Source organism: Dermacentor albipictus, chromosome 2 (assembly GCF_038994185.2).
Source record: "Dermacentor albipictus isolate Rhodes 1998 colony chromosome 2, USDA_Dalb.pri_finalv2, whole genome shotgun sequence".
NCBI lineage: Eukaryota > Metazoa > Arthropoda > Arachnida > Ixodida > Ixodidae > Dermacentor > Dermacentor albipictus.
Genome location: NC_091822.1, coordinates 46,810,366 through 46,830,420, shown reverse-complemented (window position 1 = coordinate 46,830,420; position 20,055 = coordinate 46,810,366). Strand labels below are relative to the sequence as shown.

The window sequence follows — 20,055 nt, the reverse complement described above, 5'->3', positions numbered from 1 at the left end:
GAATAGGCGGCGGTGTCGTGACCCGATGAATTATACGCGAACGTCACATGTGGTAAGTGAAGATCCCAGTCGTAGCGGTCGGTCGCAACGTACTTCGAAAGCATCTCGGTGATGGTCCGGTTGAGGCGCTCCGTGAGGCCGTTGGTCTGTGGGTGGTAGGACGTTCTGAACTTGTGCTTTGTCGAGCAAGAGCGGAGGATGTCCTCGACGACTGCCGAGTGAAAGCTGCGGCCATGGTCAGTGAGTAATTGACGCGGAGCACCGTGCACTAAAATGCGTAATATATAATAAAATTACCGACCTCAATGATTCTCGTAAACTCCAAGACGACATTAATAATGTTCTGGTATGGTGTAACAAGTGTTCTATGAAGCTTAACCTAAGCAAATGTAAATGCATGCGGGTATCACAGCGTACTAATACTACTAATCTGCATACATATTTCCGGAATAATAGCCCTCTCTCAGTTGTCTCGTCGTACAAATACCTTGGACTAAACATCACCAGCAACCTTTCCTGGCACATGCATATCGACATTATATGTAGGAATGCCAGTCGCATGTTGGGCTATTTGCGCCGAAACTTCTCTGTACTTGCACTGAAACTAACTCTGTACAAAACATTAGTTCGCTCCAAACTAGAGTACGCATGCGCCATTTGGGACCCAGCTAACATTACACTCATAAACAGCTTAGAAGCCATTCAAAATCGTGCAGCGCGTTTCATCTTATCAAACTACTCCCGACATGCTAGCGTTACCTCAATGAAGACAACACTTAACTTGCCAGAACTTTCTTTCCGTCGTAGATGCTTCCGCCTTTCGCTATTCCATAAAATATACCACCACAACCCTTTGTTGAAAGAACAGCTCATCACCCAACCGTCATACATATCATCTCGCTCTGACCATAGTTTCAAAGTTGGTGTGCCGTCTTCACGTACTAAACTTTGCAGTAATGCATTCATCCCTAGTACAAGGAAAGATTGGAACCACCTTCCCGCCACCGTTGCAGCCATCCTGGATACCGACACCTTCAAAACCAGCATTCATGAAACGCCACGTTGAATCTGTCTTTGTATATTGCACAAATGGTTTGTTATGTTCACCCACTCCTTTCTGTAATGCCTTCGGGCCCTGAAAGTATCCTAAAGAAATAAAGAAATAAAAAATGATGTCATACAGAAGAAAGTCAGCAACGTCCGTAACACAACTTGTCGGGAGGGCTCTGGTGATTGCGTACCGCGTAGCATAATCAGTAGCGACGGTGACCCATTTATTTCCGGAGCCGGAGACAGGAACTGGACCAAGAAGGCCTAGACCAACACGGAAAAAGGGTTCGGGTGGGATATCGATCGGCTGGAGACATCCAGCTGGAGGTGTGGAGGGCTTCTTCCGGCGCTGACAGGGCTTACAAGCGGCAGCGTAGCGCCGCACGGAGCGGGCGAGACCCGGCCAAAAGAATCTACGGCGTACACGTTCATATGTGCGCGAAACGCCCAAGTGTCCAGCCAAGGGAGCGTCGTGAAGTTGCTGGGTGACATTCGAGAGCAGGTGCGATGGAATGACGAGCAGAAGGTCAAGGCGGTGTGGATTGAAATTGCGGCGGTATAATGCCCCCTCCTTCAGAAGAAACATCCAGAGAGAGGCGTCGCCAGTAGTTGACTCCAGACGGTCGATAAGGGCTCGTAATGAAGGATCGCGCCGTTGCTCGTTGCCGATTTGAAGCAACTGGGACACAAAGAAAACGCAAGCGATGGCCTCCGCATCAGCCGGTTTATCGACGGGGTAGCGGGACAAACAATCGGCATCCTGGTGCAAGCGTCTCGTCTTATATACCACGGAGAAGGTATATTCTTGCAGGCGTAACGTCAGCGAGCAAGTCCTCCCGTTGGGTCCTTGAGCGAGGATAGCCAGCAGAAAGCATGGTGATCAGTGGTGACACAGAAGGGGCGTCCGTACAAGTATGGACGAAATTTCGCAACAACCCACACAAGAGCGAGGCACTCGCTCTCTGAGATTGAATAATTGCGCTCGGAGGGTGATAAAAGTCGGCTGGCATAGGCTACAACGCGATCATGTCCACGCTGGCGTTGTGCTAACACTTATCCTATGCCGTGACCAGTGGCATCAGTTCGAACTTCCGTTTTTGCAGATGGTTCAAAGTGGGCCAAAATTGAAGGCGTGGTAAGGCGAGTAGTCAGCTCCTAAATAGATGCGGCATGGTCAGGACCTCAAGAAAAAGGGGCGTCTTTCTTTAAGAGGTCGGTAAGCGGACGTGCGATGGTCGCAAAATCCTTCACAGAGCGTGGGAGATAAGAGCACAGCCCTACGAAACTGCGAACGTCCTTGCTAGACTTCAGAACAGGAAAATTCGTAACAGCGCAAATTTCGTCCGGATCGGGTCGCACGCCTCTGGCGTCCACGAGATGTCCAAGGACGGCGATTTGGCGGCGAGCGAAGTGACATTTTTTCCTGTTCAACTGGAGACCGGCGCGGCGGAACACGTCAAGAATCGCTGAAAGACGGTGTAGATGCGTGTCGAATGTGGGCGAATAAAGGGTGACGTCGTCCACGTAGCACAAACAGGTGGACCACTTGAACACCCGAAGCAGAGTCCATCATTCGTTCGAAGGTGGCGGTTGCGTTACAGAGACCGAAAGACCTCACCTTGAACTGATAAAGGCCGTCAGGGGTAACAAATGCAGTCTTCTCTCGGTCCATGTCGTCGACGGTTATCTGCCAGTAGCAGGACCGTAAGTCGATAGAAGAAAAATACGTGGCACCGTACAGGCAGTCTAGAGCGTCATCAATACGTTGCAAAGGGTACACATCCTTTTTTGTGATTTTATTCAGGTGGCGATAATCTACACAAGAGCGCCACGTTCCATCCTTTTTTTGACAAGTACGACGGGAGATGCCCAGGGACTACAGGAAGGGTTGATAATATCCTTTGCAAGCATGTTTTTGACTTCCTGTTGGATAACAAATCGTTCCGATGCAGAAACACGATATGGGCGTCGGTTAATAGGGTTGGCATCGCCAGCATTTACGCGATGGGTCACGATGGACGTTTGACCTAAGCGTCGATTGTCAAAGCAAAAAAATGTCGCGATAGCCTTCATGAACGCAGCAAAAAGCTTCAGCTTGAGCAGATGTAAGGTCAGAGGAAACCATCTTCTCAGTGTCGACGTCAGTACCGTGCGATGACGTCACGGTATGGGCTGAGCTGTAACGATCTTCCACTGTGAATAGCTCGACCTCATCATCCTGCAAAGCACTAATTATAGCCAAAGAGTTCCCCTGAGGCAGAACTTGCGCGTTTAGCGCGAAATTTACAAGGAGAAGGCAGGTGCGGTTGCCAGTCATTTTCAGCACAGTGTGCGGCACGGTAACACCATGTGTAAGCATAACGGCCGGAATTCGTGCGGCCACGTAATTGCCGTCAGGTAGAGCTCATGAGGACAACAAGTCGACGTGTGTCACAGAGTGAGGAGGTAGGCGAATAAAATCCCTGCCGCTCAAATGGCTTGGAGGCGGGTCCACAGGTTAGGCAAGAAGAGGCAGGTCAAGGTGAAGTGAGCCGGCCGAACAATCAATAAGGGCAGAATGATTGGCAAGAAAATCCAGACCGAGAATGAGTTCGTGAGGGCAATGCTCGAAGACGGTGAAGAGAACGACGGTGTGTCTCTCAGCAATGGTGAGCCGGGCAGAACACATGCCCGGCCGAATACATGAGATTGGCGGCGGGAGGGAGTAGCGGGGTCGTGTCAAAGGTTTTGCAGGGTCGGATGATGGGCGGGCATAGAAGGAACGAAGTAAAATGGCACGTTAGAGGGACGAGAGTGGTAATCAGGAGAATAGCGCATCGGAGAAGTCCAGCGGCTGCGGCAGTGGCGAGCGACATGTCCAATGCGTCGGCAGTTAAAACAGATGGGCTTGTCGTCCATGGTTTGCCATTCGGAAGGGTTCCGCTGTCCATAAAAGGAGTAAGAAGAGCAGGGTGGGGACGTGCATGCAGATGAAAGTTCTGAGCGTACGGAACGAATGGATTGCAAGCCGACGTTGGACAACTCTTGACGGACGACGGCCTGGATCAAGGAGATTGTCACGGAGAATGATCAGGTAACGGGAATGAAGCGGCCGCTGGTTGTGCCGCTTCGACCTCACGACGAATGATGCGGGTCAAGTTATCACATCGAGACGGCTGATGGAAGAGGTCTTCACAGGATGACGTAGCAGCTGTGTTGGGAAGTCACCTGATGTGCTGGGTTACCCGACGGCGTTTAGCATGCTCGAGACGGCGGCACTCCTTCAGAATGGTATCGGCGCTAATGACGTTCGTAAACACCAGCAAATTGAAGGCGTCGTGAGCAATGCCTTTGAGGACGTGAATAACCTTATCCTCCTCAGACATGTTCGGGTCAGCCTTGGCGCATTAGGCCAAGACGTCGAGAATGTACGACACGTAGGACTCGGTCGATGTCTGTACACGTGTGGCCTAAATGTGCCACAGCCTAAATGTGCCGTTGGGCCAACTTGAAATTTCATAGCGCTCCTTCAGAAATTTCGGGGTGTGCCAACTTGAAATTTGGACATGGGCGAAAATAAATTTGGAAGTGGGCCAAGTTAAATCTGGGGCTGGCCAACTGAAAATTCTCCGTTCTACATAACATAATAGACAGAAACATAATGGTCATGACTGCATTATAAATAAATATCTCATAGTGCACCTGAGTAATGACAGCGAAATACATATATGCAGGACAAAAACAGCAAAAACAAGACAATGAAAACGGCATGTTATCACTGAAACAACATATCATAACTGACTAAATATTGTCTTAGTTGCTTCCTATTGTAACCTGCAATATCTACATATTTGTTGAGAATAAACTGTAAGTTGCAGGCTAATGGTTGGTGTTTGTAGCAGCATGTACGGAAATGTGGACTAATCCATTTGTAAGATTCTCTTGTGTTTATTCTAGGCTGAACGTGCTCTAAGCATGCTAGACGTTCAATGAAGTTCTTTACTGATGTCTCAGAAAATTACATCACAAATAATATTGGGTATGTGTAAATGTGATCCACACTGACAATATTAAACAATTTATATGCATCTCTAGTCGTATACAAAGGTTCTGGGTTTCCGATGTGACGAATAATTTTTTTCTGCAAATCAAAAGTTTATTTATATTGGCTTTAGTTGTGCACCAGACAAATGCACAGTAGATCAGGAGTGAATTGAAAAGGGTATAATATATCAGTAGCTTGACGGAGGCTGGCAGCATGCTGCGACAACGACACAGTACTCCTGTCACAGAGGATAGTTCTTTACATAGATAGCTTACATGTGTATCCCAAGTTAAAGTATATGAAAACGAACACCAAGAATTTTTTAACAGTCAACAATAACTATTTTTCGATCCTCAAAAATAATGTTATGGTTTAATGTTGCTTTTTTGTATTCCGCATGACATGTCATAATCGTTGTCTTTGTTACATTAATCTTAAGTTGATTTTCCTTAGGCCATATAGATAGCTTCTTTAGTAGATCGTAACATTGTGATGATAATTGGTTTATATCACATCCTTCTATTAAAATATTGCTGTCGCCTGCATATATAATACATTTTGCGCTTCTGTCTAAATCTGCGATATCATTAATATAGATGTTAAACAAAAGTCGTCCCAGCACACTCCCTTGCGGTACCCCAAATTTATTGTATAAGAGGGTTGAGGTTTCGCCATTTATACATGTGCACTGTAGCCGTTTACTGAGATATGATTGTAATAAATTTAAAGAATTACTACGTGTACCATAAGACTGCAATTCGCCAAGCAGTGTAGAATGATCAAGGCAGTCGAACGCCTTGCTAAAATCAACAAATAGAGTAAGCGTAAACATGTTATTTTCTATGATTTCTTGGATGTATTCCTTTAATGAAAGTAGAGCTGTCTCTGTTGATCTCCCCTTTCTGAATCCGAACTGTGCATTTGTTAAAACATCATACTTTTCAAGAAATGTTGTCATGCGAGAGAATAAAATTTTTTCAAGACCCCTAGAAAAAACAGACAATACAGATATTGGCCTATAGTTACTCGGTACATTGTGATCACCACCTTTAAAGATTGCTGAAACCCTGGCACATTTCATACGTTCTGGGAAGCTTCCCGATTGCAACACTAGGTTGAATATATGTGACAGTAAATTAGAAATGTAGTATAAACAGTATTTTATGGGCTCTACCTGTACATTTTCAATATCGACTGCCTTACAATTTTGTAAGCTAGCGAAGGTACGGTAAACTTCATATTCATCAATGGGCTGCATAAAAATAGTTTGCTGAACAGTGTGAAGTATACCTTTGGTGGAAGAGGGTGTATTTGTGGGACCGGCGTATGCTAGGGCGGTGTTTACAAAGTGCTCGTTGAAAAAATCTGCAAGTGATTTACCCCTGAGTACGGAACCGTTGTGTACTATTCTATTTGGGACACGGGTTTTCTTCATATGACCCAGTAAAGCGCGGGCTACATGGAGCGAATTTTCACGGCGAACACGGCGCGGCGAAAAGGGACGCGGCGGCACGACGTCGAAGATTCGCTGCATAGCAATACATGAGGCGAACAGCGGGCGGAGGCCGTCGCGGGTTCGCCGTGTTGGCGCCAGTGTTATCAGACTTGGCATATGCGTTGTGGTGAACGATGAAACGAATATAAACGCTTTTAAAGGTGGCATATACCACTTTTATAACTGAAAAAATGCGTATAAACAGTAATATGAAATGATCCAGTATTTTTACTGCGTTTTAACTTTCTTTTTCGTAATGCGATGCACGGACGGCGCGTTGGTTGTTTTATCAGCCAACATAGTGCAGTGCTGTTTTTGTTGTTCGTCGAAGCCTGCGGAAAGCGAGTGCGAGTGTTGTCAAACTTCTTTTTTATTGTGGTGTGGTGGTTATTGTGGTTTTTATTGTTATTGGGGTGCGGTGTTGTGCTTGCGTGACGGGCGTGTGCATTGCCATTCTGCTGTTAAGCAACTGTTAAAAGGCCTACGGTGTTGTCCATCCGGAACCTCAAAGGAGACCACGCCGGTGCGTTCAGCGTCGGTATGGGTGTCGTCCGGCGCCTTCTGCTCCTCAAAAAGAAGCTGCTGCTTCTGAAATTGAGCGATCTTGAGAAGAAGAGGAAGAGGCAGATATGTGTCCACCCTGTATGGCAACAAAGGAGGAAGCAAGGAGAATATCACACTGCGGTGGGTAACGCTCAGTATGCTCAATAATTATAAAATTTCCGTTCACATCGCTCGTACTACGTTTATTGTCAACGGTGCTCCTTTCACGGACTAGTTGAAAATCGCACCTTTTCAACAGGGAACATCTTATATCTGGTGAAGCGCTGCAAGCATTATGCATACTGCTGCGAGTTATGGTTTGCGTATGGAAACACAATTGATCATTTATTAAGACGCATAGGCTGCAGCAAATTTAATCACCGCGTTGCACGCCCACCCCGCACGAAGTAATTCATGCGGCTTGCAGCTTGGATCCCAAACAGGCGATGCGTACACAGTGAAGAGATAGAACTTTCCTGCGACAATACCAGTTTTTATCGAGTGCTGGCGCTAGTTCACGAAAAGTTAAGTGGTTAGAGCGATTGCGTTCATTTTTTCAGATGTAGATCAGGGAGGTGATTATCGCAGAATGTGTGCGGCACAATTTGAAACCAATAAGCGCCTGAAAATGGCACACATTGGAAACTAATCTTGCAAAAAACAAGAGAACAGTGCATTCACCAAGCTGCGCTAAATGCGGCGCAAATACTGTATTGCATGCGAAAGAATCTGTACGGAAGAGGTCAGTCTAAGTTTGCATTTACTGCAGTTCCAGGACATGAGGAAGGACCCCCCAATGTTCTTCAAATATTATCGGATGTTGCCAGACAAGTTCGATTTCCTGCACCAGCTTGTCAAAAATGACCTCGTCAAGCAGTTCTTGTGCCGAGAACCACTTTGCCCAGAAGAGAGACTGGCCATTACCATCAGGTATGGCAAGGCATTGAAGCAATGTTTATTTTATCTCAGTTTATCTCAGCGTTTATGTGAAAACTCGCTTTTTCATGCAGGTACCTCTCTTCAGGAATGGCCATTAAGCAAGTCGCCATGGTTTTTCGTGTGGCACCTGCCACTTGTAGGTTGGTCATCCATGACACTTGCCGAGCATTGTGGAAGCAACTAAAGTCACTTTATCTGCCTGTAAGTATATGCTGCACAAGCATTTATGGATAAACAAATCGGCAGCTGAACTTAATGCTAACTAGCTTATGGTTTCGTAGCATTATGGGCCAAATTACCGTAATTTATGGGGCTTACCATAGCTTAGGAAAGACTTGGAGTATAGGTGACGACGAAGGGGAGGACTGTGGAGAAATTCAGGCTCTTAGTGTGTCAATGTGGACCAAAATGTCAAGTGCATGGGAGTTCTGAACTTCGCCTCCAACGAAATATGGCTGCCATGGTTAAGTATCGAGCCCACGATTTTTGGCTTAGCAGTGCAACATGGCAGCTACTAAGCCACTGCAATGGGTTATCAGTAAAGGCGAAACAATATCTCATGGTCTTCAATGTAGCGGGTAGAATGTGGCTACAACAAACTCAAGTGATATATGCGAGTTGCCAACAAACTGTGCTGTAAACCTTGACATGTGTACGTCTCTTTCAATGACACAGGTGCCAGGACTTGCGCGCTGGCAGGAAGTGGCAGAAGGCTTTGCAAAGCGCTGGAATTTTCCAAACTGCCTTGGAGCCGTCGATGGCAAACACATACAAATAAAGGCACCTCCAAACTCTGGTAGCAACTACTACAACTACAAGGTATGTAAATCATGCGCGAAGGTTATTGCAGCTAGATGTGACAATGCTGTATTCGCTTTTTTTTTTATTTTTCAGGGAACATTCTCCATTGTGTTGATGGCAGTGGCAGATGACAGTTATAAATTTGTCATGATAGATGTTGGGGCTCCAGGCCGACACAGTGATGGGGGCGTGTTTAAGGCAACAGCATTTAGCAAGGACCTTGCGAACAATTGCCTAAGCTTGCCAGCCCCAGCACGTCTCCCAAATAGCAGCAAGGTGGCACCTCACGTATTTGTGGGTGATGAAGCCTTTCAGTTGAGGCAGGATTTTATGCGGCCCTATCCCGGAAAAGGAATACAGCCAAGCCGAAAAGTATTCAACTATAGGCTAAGCAGAGCAAGGTAACATGAAAATAATTGTTCTGGTTGCAATGTAGAGGTCGTGTTTGAAATAAAACAGCCATGCTTGTTAATATTTATATAACTGGACAGTCTGTGAACAGCACATTATTAACCTGCTAAATGTTTTGTTCCAGGCGCATTGTCGAAAATGCCTTTGGTATTCTGGTGGCACGATGGAGAGTCCTTCTTGGCCCCCTCAACATCCCGCCAGAGAATGCAATCCATGTTGTGCTGGCCTGCTGCGGGCTGCATAACTTTTTGTGCTCAATGAGCAAATCTACGTATTCCCCGCCTGGTTACGTAGACAGTGAAGACCGGTATGGGAACGTCAACCCAGGCCAGTGGAGGGAAGAGGCTCAGACAAGCGAGCTGTGTGGCTTGGCTGGAACATCATCAAGAAACCACACGGTGGATGCTGCTGAGACTTGCGACCTCTTTGCGGACTACTTTATGGCGGAAGGTGCTGTGCCATGGCAGTGGGCACACACTTACCTTCCTACCCCATCTAGTAACATCTGAAAGCTGCGTGAATGAGTTCTTTAGTATCCACAACCTAAGAACCCACAACCTTCACGAAATGCCAAGCATTTGCGAAGGTTGTGGCTGCTTCACTTCACGAAATGTGACTGCTTCACGAAATGCGAAGCAGTAAGCAAGAACCTATGATGCAAGTCGCATGCAATTTTTATTTCGAATACAAGAGTGTTATTGTGCTTTTTCATAACTGCATGTACTTTATGTGTGAGAAATTCTGCGCCATATGTTTGGCAGCTCTGTTGCAGGAGATGACGGCTGTGCCAGGAACAATAGCTTTGGTTTGATATTTACATGACAAGGTCACAGTGAACAAATAGGATACACTTTATTTTCACTCATAGTCGTGCCTGTTCAGCAACTGTAAAATTTCTATTTCCAATTCCGACTGCTGTCGTTTTGAAAACTTTCTTAATTTATGGGCAACAAGCTGCCCAAAAACAGCAGGCGCATCTTCATGTTTTTTTAAGCAGATGATCTACAGTTGCAATTTCGTCATCCAGCTTGTGTCTTTTCCTTTTCGCTGCGACTGCTTGTGTTCGCTTTGGCGTAGCACTTCGGCATACTTCGACTGACGTCTCCTCGTCAGTTGTGCTGGAAGTCCCAGGCACAGGTGACTCGGTGGCCTGGGATCTGCATTCGTCGGTAGTGTCTGCAAGAAAAGCGGCTAAATTTAATTCTTGCTACCTTCCTCTAAAGAGTGGCTCAGGCATAGAAATACTTACACAATACTATGTGACATGTGAAGACATGGAAACCCTGAGCATGTTTGTTTTTATATGCACTGTAACTTGATATATATGTGAAGTGATAAATAAATGTCTTACATTCTTTTTGGCAGCACATGTTGATCAGGAGGGTTTCTGCACTCTCTGCCTCAGCTGGCGGGATATTGCTTGTAGTGCTGAAAAATTAATTATGCTGCTTAGCAACTTATACATTACAGCGTACACAAACACCATCTTGTGGAAAGGTCATATGAAGGTAAATGTCATAAGAACACTTAGCAGCTCAACAACATATAAATGATATACCAGCAGTAGAACAAATTTCTACTTCTTAAAACTATTTGAACTTGACGCTTACCTTCCGATGTCAACTAAATCCTTCAAAAAAACATAGCAGTTTAAAATAAGGCCAGCGGACTTCTTTGCTGTCGCTTGCCCCAGACCCACTTGGCGCACCAGTTTTCCAGGTAGGGTGCTTCTTTGAGAATGTGTCCCTCAAGCTCTTCCAGCGAGCTTGGGCAGTGGAACCTAATATATGAAAATGTCATTATCAAAATACAGAAAGGTGAAATATGCTGGCAAGAGACATGTCGCAGTGAGCAAACAGTACGTGCGGAAGGGAGTGTTAGAGCAACATCTAGGCGCTGTAATACAGTATTAACATATTACCTTATACAAGTTCTTAAGCAACAGCAATTCGTCAGTGGCGTCGCCATTCCTGTTGCACGAGTACGCTCCGCCTGTACCGTTTTTTTTTTTTGGCCAAGGCTTCACTTTTCTATGCAAGCAGCTACTGCTTTTTGGTCATCTACATTTAGGTGCCGACTTAGTTCGAAGCCTACTTTCCGCGACCTGTTCACGAGCTACAAAGCAGTCGCACGGACGAAGGAAACGTTTACCGATGGTACAGTACGTGGCACAGGCGGCACGGAGTCTGTATACTCCAGAAGAGAGACGCCGGTAGTGGTCAGGTAACATCGCCAATCCCTCGACTCCGGCAGACATGCGTTTCCGTTGCTGAATAGCATATAAACAGGTACAAAGAGGCGCGCGCACGCACGCAATACGGAGTTTCAAAGGGCAACTTACAGCACGGTAGTGGCAACCGGTACGGGACGTACACGGTCGCCGTCATTTCGTTTTCAAACTCGTAAGACTCGACGAAGGTTTGCCAATGACTCTGCTGGCTGCTGCTGGCTGCTGCTGGCAGTAGTAACGCAAGGAAAAAAACAGAACGCCGCAGGCAAACCGCGAAGCGGAAAACGTTTTGTTTACATGCAACCAAATGACACGGGCCTAACACTGACACCTGTCCGCGCCGCCCGTATACCGAGGCAATGCATTGACCGAGGGTACTGTGCGCATCGTTCGCTTACATGAAGGAACAGTCACTTCAATGCGACATGGAAAACTTACCTTCTGGGTCGCCACCGATTTCAGCGACGACATCCTGCCACGCAGCTGTTTTCTTCCGTTGGTCTCTGCAGTCGGCCCTTCTGCAGTCCCATATTGTGGGGCGCTTCTGAACGGCTGATATGCGTTTATCGTTATACTCCAGCCGGGCCGATTTTAAATAGGGCCTAGGCGCCACCTCTACCGCTTCTCCACTTTCCTGCGAGTTCATCTTTTGTTCGGCGCAGACATCAACACTAGCGCAGACACCAACGTGGTTGCAGAAGAGAAAAGACCCGCGCGCGAAAGACCAGCATGCCTAGCGATCGGAACTGGCGCCTCCCGATTGGCTGTCGTCCGCCGCTGCGCGCTCGACGCTTCCGGCGGCCCGACGAAAATATTTGGACAGGCAGGTCGGCGGCGGGCGCCAAATTTTTGGACGCCGGCCGTCGGGCGTTCGCCGCCCGACGAAGTTCGTCGCTCGGACGCCGGTTATTCGCTCCATGTATTCCGGGCTTTAAGTATTGATTAATTTCCACGTTACATCTGGCTTCTGTCGACTGACATCCCCAAAAATACTTTGATAATGTGCATTTTCGCTTGCTTTAGCTCAAAATTCAACCAATTCCTATAAATTTTTAATTCTTTAATGCGATCTCAGAACGTGTCCGTAAAAATGAATGGTACTTGTGGTGCTTTTCTTTAATAACCTTCAACTGTTGTTTAGCGATCCATGGTTTTCTAGATTTTCTTGGAGATTTTATAACTTTATAAGGGAAATGCTTATGTTATAAGGGAAATGTTATGTTAGATTGTATTAAGTCATGCACTGTTAGGTTGTAAATGGTTGTGTTGCATTTATATTTCACGAGATTGTATCGAATGACAATTTATTGCATTGATAACATGTGTTTTATTGTTATAGCTGACTTCACTAATTATATGCATGAAACTATGTCTTTCTGTTTTTTTCATTTTGTATTTTTTTGAGACTGTACTGTGTAGCTACATGTAGCGTATCTAGTTTATTGTACTTTGTATTCACATGTTCTATGAATAATGTTGTATCAACGCTTACATTGTAACAATATGCCCATCTCCTATGGTCTCGATAAACAGACTGGCAGAATTGAAAATAAATACATATATAAATATATATAAATATATATATATATATATATATATATATATATATATATATATATATATATGCAGGGTATTTCTGCTAACAACTTCAGGCCGAGTGCAAACTCTATGCCCTCTATGACGACCCGACTAAATGCACGTTGCTCCCTTTGGTATGTAGCGGGCCGCGCAATTTCTATATTTTAGCTAATTAGTCAAGGCTAATTACCCACTTCTGAAGCAAGGAAGTTAGGAAAGAAATTCCAATTAGAAAGTTGCTGAGCAGTTGGCAACACGTCCGAATAAACAGTTTCTGTCTTTCTATCTGTTAAGTATTAGTGTTTTTCAGCGTACTGCGGATGCTCGCGAAATACCAAAAGCACCACGTGACATGCTCGCCTGCGAGTCGTGATTGCACTGCTCCGAAGCCTTCTGCGCACAAGCGAAAACATACCATTTAACGGATGTGAACACTCGTCTGCATATCGCCATCATGAACCGCAGCGAGGGAAGCACGTCGCTGGCGTCAATACCACAGCCAACACCTTCGTCACTGCCCTGTCGCATTTTAAGCGGCAACACACCCTGCTCGATGGTATGCTCGTTTGGGAGCGCTGCAAGCACGGCGCGCGAGCGGGCATGTCAGGTGATATTTTTTGCATTTCGCGGGCATCCGCAGTAAGCTGAAAAACACGAACACTTAATACATAGAAAGTTAGAAATTGCCTAATCGGACGTTTTGCTAAGTGCTCTAGAACTTTCTAATTGGAATTTTTCGCTTTGTTCCTTCAGAATGGCTAATTTTCTTGAATAATCAACTACTTAGGAAAAATACAAGAATAGCGTGACACGTACAAGACTGAGCAACATGCATTTGGTCGCATCGTCATATGGTGCATCGGCATATTTTTAAACTGAGTAAAGTTAGCTGAAACACGTGTATATACGTATATAGTTCAGGTAACGTGAAACAGTACCCTGTATATAAGCAATGGTGATCAAGTGATCAGTAAAGCAAAATATATGCGCAAAAGACGCACACACACATGTGTGCGTGTGTTTTTCACATGTGCTTCGAAACTCAATATTGCTCGTGACTCAATGTTATTCAACAACAAGTTAACAGCATTTAGTCAACAACTTTATTGTTGAAAACTACTCGACAATGGTTCAATAGTCAATACTATTCAACAATATGTCAAGAGAATTTAGTCAACGACTTTATTGTTGAAAACCACTCAACATTGGCTCAATATTACTCAATACTATTAAACAAAATATCAACAGAATTTAGTCAACGACTTTATTGTTGGAAACTACTAATGGCTCAATAACACTCGATACTATTCAACAATATATCAACAGAATTCAGTAAACGACTTCTTTGTTGTGAACTGCCCAACAACTTTACTGTTGAATTATTGCACTGTGGGTTCAATAATTGTTGAGGTATTGTTGAAAGGCTATTCAGTCAACAATTCGGCAACAATGTGCCAACAACATTTAAACAGTCATTTTCATATGGGGGTCCGAGTACCTCCTCAACGCGCTGGTGCTCGCTTCAAGATGTGCGTCTGTCACCCGAGGCAGTAACTTACGTCACTTTGACCGCTCAGCCACTGGTTCCTGACGGTGACTATGTGCTTCAACCCATCAACGACGTGCTTTTGAACGGGGACGTTGCTGTTCCGCATACGTTGGACATGGTTACTAATAACGACGTCGCTCCACCGCTTCTGAATTTCAGCCTGTGCCCTCAAGTGCTTCCGGCCGGCATGTTCTTGGCCAGCATTTCTAGCGGCTGCGAATTTGACATTGAGAGTCTGAATGTCGAGAGTAGCTTATTAGTGCCAATTGCAGCTGACAGCTCTGGTTCCTTAACGGATGACTTCGCAAAAATGATAGCACTTGACCTCACCTCTGCACAGGACACGGACATACGCCTCGTGCTTGAATGGTACAGCGACATCTTTGATTTCGGAGACAGGCCTTTAGGCCAAACATCTGTTGTTCACCGCCGTATAAACACTGGAGATACGAATTCTATTCGTCGGCGTCCCTATCGTGTATCGCCAGCTGAACGTTGAGTAATCAAATCAGAAGTGGACAAAATGCTCCGCAAAGGGGTCATCCAGCCATCAGACAGCTCTTGGGCTTAGCCTGTCGTCCTTGCGAAAAAAAAAAGATGGTAGCTGGCGTTTTTGCGCCGATTATCGCCACTTAAACAAGATCACGTGAAGAGACGTCTACCCACTACCACGCATCGATGACTTCTTGGACTGCATGCACGGAGCTAAATACTTCTCGTCCATCAATCTTCGATCCGGCTACAGGCAGATATTCGTTGATCAAATGCACCGCGAGAAGACGGCCTTCACCATGCCGGATGGATTATATCAGTTCAAAGTGATGCCCTTCAGCGTATGCAATGCTCCTGCGACATTTTTACCTATGATGGACTCTCTTCTGCGCGGCTAGAAATGGACTGCCTGCTTTTGTTACCTTGACGACGTTATTGGTTTTCTCCCACGTTCGACAGCCACCTTACCGACTTGCTGCAATTCTTGCGGTCTTCCGAAAAGCCGGCCTTCCACTGAACTGCACGAAGGGCGAGCTCGGGCGCGGTCAGATCACCGTGTTCGGACACCTCGTAGACGCATCCCGTGTCCAAGCAGATCCGGCAAAATTTCGCGCTGCACGCCGTTTCCCGGTGCCACATTCTGGTTCTGGCGTGCGCTGCTTCGTTGTCCTGTGCCAATTTTCGACAACTTTCGCGGTTTCGTCAAAATTTTAGCCGACGTTGCTCGGCCTTTGACAGATCTTCTAAAAACGTGCACACCATTCTCATGTGGCTCGGAGCAGGCTCACGCGATCGTCGCTCTCATCTGGTTTCTGACCACCCCTCCCATACTGGCCCACTTTGATCCGTCTGCACCGACCGAAGTCCACACTGACGCAAGCGACTATGGCATCGGCGCTGTTCTCACCCAACACCACAATGGTACTTAGTGCGTGATCATTTATGCCAGCTGCCGACTGTCACCTGCCGCGAGAAATTACTCCATCACCGAGCGGGAATGCTTGGCTTTAGTTTGGGCTGTCGCGAAGTTGCGACCATATTTGTACGGCCGGAAGTTTTCGGTCGTCACACATCACCACGCACTCTGCTCGCTGTCTTCCCTACGCAACCCGACTGGACGGCTTGTCCGCTAGGCTTTACGGCTCCAGGAATTTTCATTTAGTGCCCATTACAAAAGTGGACGCCTCCACATGGACAAGGATTGCCTTTCTCGTCACTGCTTAGATCCTGCCAATCCTGTTGCACATGATCCGGTGACCTGCGTGATGGCTTGTACTGGCATGCATGACGGCATCCTCTATCGCCACAATATTAACCGTGACGGCCCTGAGTTGCTCCTTGTCCTTCCTCGTCATCTGGTTTCCGTCGTTCTCGAACAACTTCACGATGCACCGACGGCGGGACACCTTGGAGTTTTGCGTACATACGATTGCGTACGACGCCGGTTCTTCTGGCCGGGTCTCTACCGCTATGTGCGTCGTTATTTCGCAACTTGCGAGTTGTGTCAACACCGGAAGAAACCTCCTCTGGCACCTGTCGAACGAATTCCCTCTGAACCTTTCTTTCGCGTGGACCTTGACCTGCTTGGCCTTTTTCCGACAACGACTAGAGGGAACAAGTAGATCGCCGGTGTCACTGATTACCCGACACGCTCCGCGACAACAAAGGCGTTGCCGACTAGTTGCGCAACTGACGTGGCTGATTTTCTCCTCCGTGACGTCATTCTCCACCACGGTGCACCTCGACAGTTAATTACAGACCGCGGCCGCTGGTTTTTATCTCGACTAGTCAACGACCTCCTCCGCTCTTGTGCCACTGAGCACAAGTTCTCCACCGCCTACCACCCCTAACGAACGGTCTCACGGAACTTCGCAACCGAACAATCGCAGAGATGCTGTCGATGTACGCCTTCAACGATCACCGCGACTGCGACGCCACGCTGGCTTACGTGACGTTCTCGTGTAACTCGTGCCTACATGACACCGCAGAATATTTACCTATTTATATCTTGTATGGTGGCGACCCCACACTGCCGTTTGACGCAATCCTCCTATCTGTGCCACGTGTTGCAACTGAGTACGCTCTTGAAGTCATCGATCGCACTCACATGGCACGTCAAGTCACCCAATCTCGTTTATTAGCCTCGCAGCGTACACAGAAACAGCGTTACAACCGCTGCCATTGCGATGTTAAGTTTGCACCAGGTGCTTGGGAGCTGCTCTTTTCACCATGTCGTCGGGTTGGCCTCTAGCAGAAGCTTTTGTCTCGCTACACGGGGCCTCATCAAGTTATCCGCCAAGTTAACGACGTAAACTACGAGATTTCGACGCTGCACTTTGATGCAACTTCAAGTCAGACGCCTGTTGACGTCATGCATGTTTCGCGGCTGAAGCTATACTTCGCTCACAACCCTTCGCCTGCCATGCGCCGAGACGACGCTTCGCCACCCGTGGGCCCTGTTACGGAAGGATGACGGAAGAAGGAGGAAGAATAAGAACGGGAACGCTGGCTGCTGCGTGTTATTGGTGGTAAGCCATCTTAACTGTTCTGACTCATCCTGTATATATTTTGTGAACATAGTTTTCCTATACTCAAAACATCCCCGTTACAATATTTTGTTCTAGCAAGGTTCGATAGTATTGGAAAAAAGCTTTCTCAATTTGATTCTGGTCCTGCGAAACTTCTTCTAAATATTGAAGTCATTTTATTTCGTTATTTGCAGCGTAGTTTATTGTGTCACTTAGCGCACATTTCGTAGGCGCGACTCCAAACCATAATCCCTCAGCACGCGTGAGAGTGACGGTTCTGTGTCGCTTATCTTGACCTGTCATCGCTAGCTGCGATTTCGCGTTTCTTATGTCACCGAAGTTCCCGGGCTGGTCGCTCTCGATATCAAGGAGGATGTCTAGTTCAGATCTTTTTGGATAGACCTTCTCTTTTTCTCACGCCTACTTTTCTAGTCCAGAGGCAGCCAGTTCTGTGAAATACTCGGTGCGCGTGCCCCACGCCCCACTTCCATGCATTCTTATTTGCACGTGGTTGTGATGCGAAGTGTTAGATTGCACTCTCTCGGACATGCCTACTTTCTTAAAAGCACTTATCTAGTAGCAGTTTACTCTAAGTAGAAAGTGCACGTTTATACCAGCTTCATGATGCCCCAAGGTAGTCATGTTTTAACATTTTGTCACTGGAGTCAAAATGCCATCGTCGTCGTGACATACGCTATCTGAGATTGTATGAAACGTAGTTCCTGGTGACTTCGCGAACCGTGTTTCTCTCCCTTATGGTCGTTCGCAATACATGTAGAACCGAACAATTGTCATGTTGTAAGACCACGTCGAACAGACGGTGTAGATGTGCCTTTGCTTCCTATGGGCACGTCGCAAGTGCTAGGCGGCGCCCTGTCTTTCCGACCCCTAGCGCCATCTGACGAGTAGTTGCGCGAATGTGGTAGGATTACTCACGGCGTCAGCAGCCCGCGCTGCGTGTTTGGCGTCCTGTCAAACGGTAGCGATGGCGCGAAACAGCGTGCCGATATTAATTTTAACCGGGTTTCGGGAATTACAAGATCTCCATAGCTACTTTCGTGAAAAGAATTTAGAGAAAGGAAGTCGTCTATTTGAAGTGGGGCACGTCTATGACGTCAGGCAAGTGTTGAACTCTCGCTGATCGGAAGTGACAGCTAGGTTTATTCCGCAAACGAAAAATAATGCACCAGCGAGATGCGTGAAGCTCGGCGTAAGTTACTTCGTTATCTACGGTGTGGACGCGTCAAATTATAGGCGACATTTATTCTTGAAGATCGGCAACAGCAGACAAATCCTAGCGGCGAGCTGCGATTGCCGTGCTGGCATCGCAGGGAAGTGCAAGGACGCCGCGGCAGTTTCCCTGTACATACAGGACGGCAAATACGAATCCAAAAATCTCATCCAAGAACGTGGGGCGTACGAACGACTCGTAAGACCTACCAGAGGTATTCGAACGTTGCTCTCCCCAAACACAAAAAAAAGGGGATGAACTTAACAGTTGTGTTGGACTACGCTGGGAAAATATTTTCGCCCAAGTTACTGGAAGTGCGACAATTTTATGTTGCGATTTTTCAGTGCGTGCAAAGGAGGTTTCAATAAACCACGTTGTCAAAAATTTTGGTGATCTAAACTGCCCCTTCGTTGATATGCTGGGCGCAGAAGGGTGTACGCCAGCTCAGCTGGCTGCAACCCCTTCTCAAATCTCTCAGCAAGCCCTAGCGTTCTTTGAATGGGAGAGGATTGGGAAAGAGTTCCACAGCTTTACGGCGGTACAGTGTGGGAACAAACTACTTTGTTTGCTGCATGTCCTGGTACGCACTGCGGCAGTGGATGCAAGGGGCCAGTGGTGGGTGTCATATACGTCTGGAGACACACGGAAATTGTTGATATCCTCGCCTTCCTCGATTAAACCCGGAGGAGGGGGGGCGGGGGCAGAAGACCTATGGGCCCTGGGTGCCAGACGACCTAGCTACGCCACTGACTGCAGGTGTCCCGTTGCTGCCATCATTGCTGTAAAAGGAAACAATTCAGCATTATAACGCACTTGGCATAACGCCGGAACATAAAACAGGTTATGCCGTCGGACGAGCGCTATCCAGTGTTGACGCCGTTCTGCTTCATACGGTCAGCTGGGAAACCTGTAAAACTTCGTTCCTCGTGAGTTGGTGTACGTGCTGTTGCAGCCCACTACTCAACAGCTCGGGTTGTACTTCGGCATTGCTCAGAAAAGGCAACAGCTACGCGCGAAACAGTGCACATACAGGCTTTCCGAACGCAAGCGGGACGGTCGTATCCTGCCGGTTCCGCGCTCGCCGCCGCGAGGGGCGCCCTAGTAGGCGCGGGAACTACGTTCGCAACCTGCCTATGATCGTCTTCGACATGGTAGTAGCCCTGCTTCTGTTGGTAAAAGTACGT

At 46.9% G+C, this 20,055-nt stretch overlaps 2 protein-coding genes and 1 long non-coding RNA gene across 3 annotated transcripts; 2 read left to right on the top strand and 1 right to left on the bottom strand.

Annotated features, from left to right (window-relative positions):
* The first annotated feature begins 6,882 nt into the window (after positions 1-6,882).
* On the top strand, positions 6,883-8,847 carry LOC139055396 (uncharacterized). Its single transcript, XM_070532854.1, has 4 exons — positions 6,883-7,253; positions 7,882-8,042; positions 8,123-8,191; positions 8,727-8,847. Exons 1-4 carry the CDS (start codon positions 7,110-7,112, stop codon positions 8,827-8,829), a joined length of 477 nt encoding a protein of 158 aa, XP_070388955.1. The 5' UTR covers positions 6,883-7,109; the 3' UTR covers positions 8,830-8,847.
* On the top strand, positions 8,736-9,919 carry LOC139055397 (uncharacterized). The gene is made up of 3 exons (XM_070532855.1): positions 8,736-8,870; positions 8,946-9,253; positions 9,388-9,919. Exons 2-3 carry the CDS (start codon positions 8,967-8,969, stop codon positions 9,770-9,772), a joined length of 672 nt encoding a protein of 223 aa, XP_070388956.1. The 5' UTR covers positions 8,736-8,870; positions 8,946-8,966; the 3' UTR covers positions 9,773-9,919.
* Positions 9,920-10,119: 200 nt separating this feature from the next.
* On the bottom strand, positions 10,120-12,298 carry LOC139055395 (uncharacterized). The gene is made up of 4 exons (XR_011511721.1): positions 11,932-12,298; positions 10,874-11,043; positions 10,615-10,691; positions 10,120-10,439 (listed from the first exon to the last, which is right to left on the bottom strand). It is a non-coding gene; the product is annotated as an uncharacterized lncRNA (long non-coding RNA).
* Between the last annotated feature and the right edge of the window lie 7,757 nt (positions 12,299-20,055).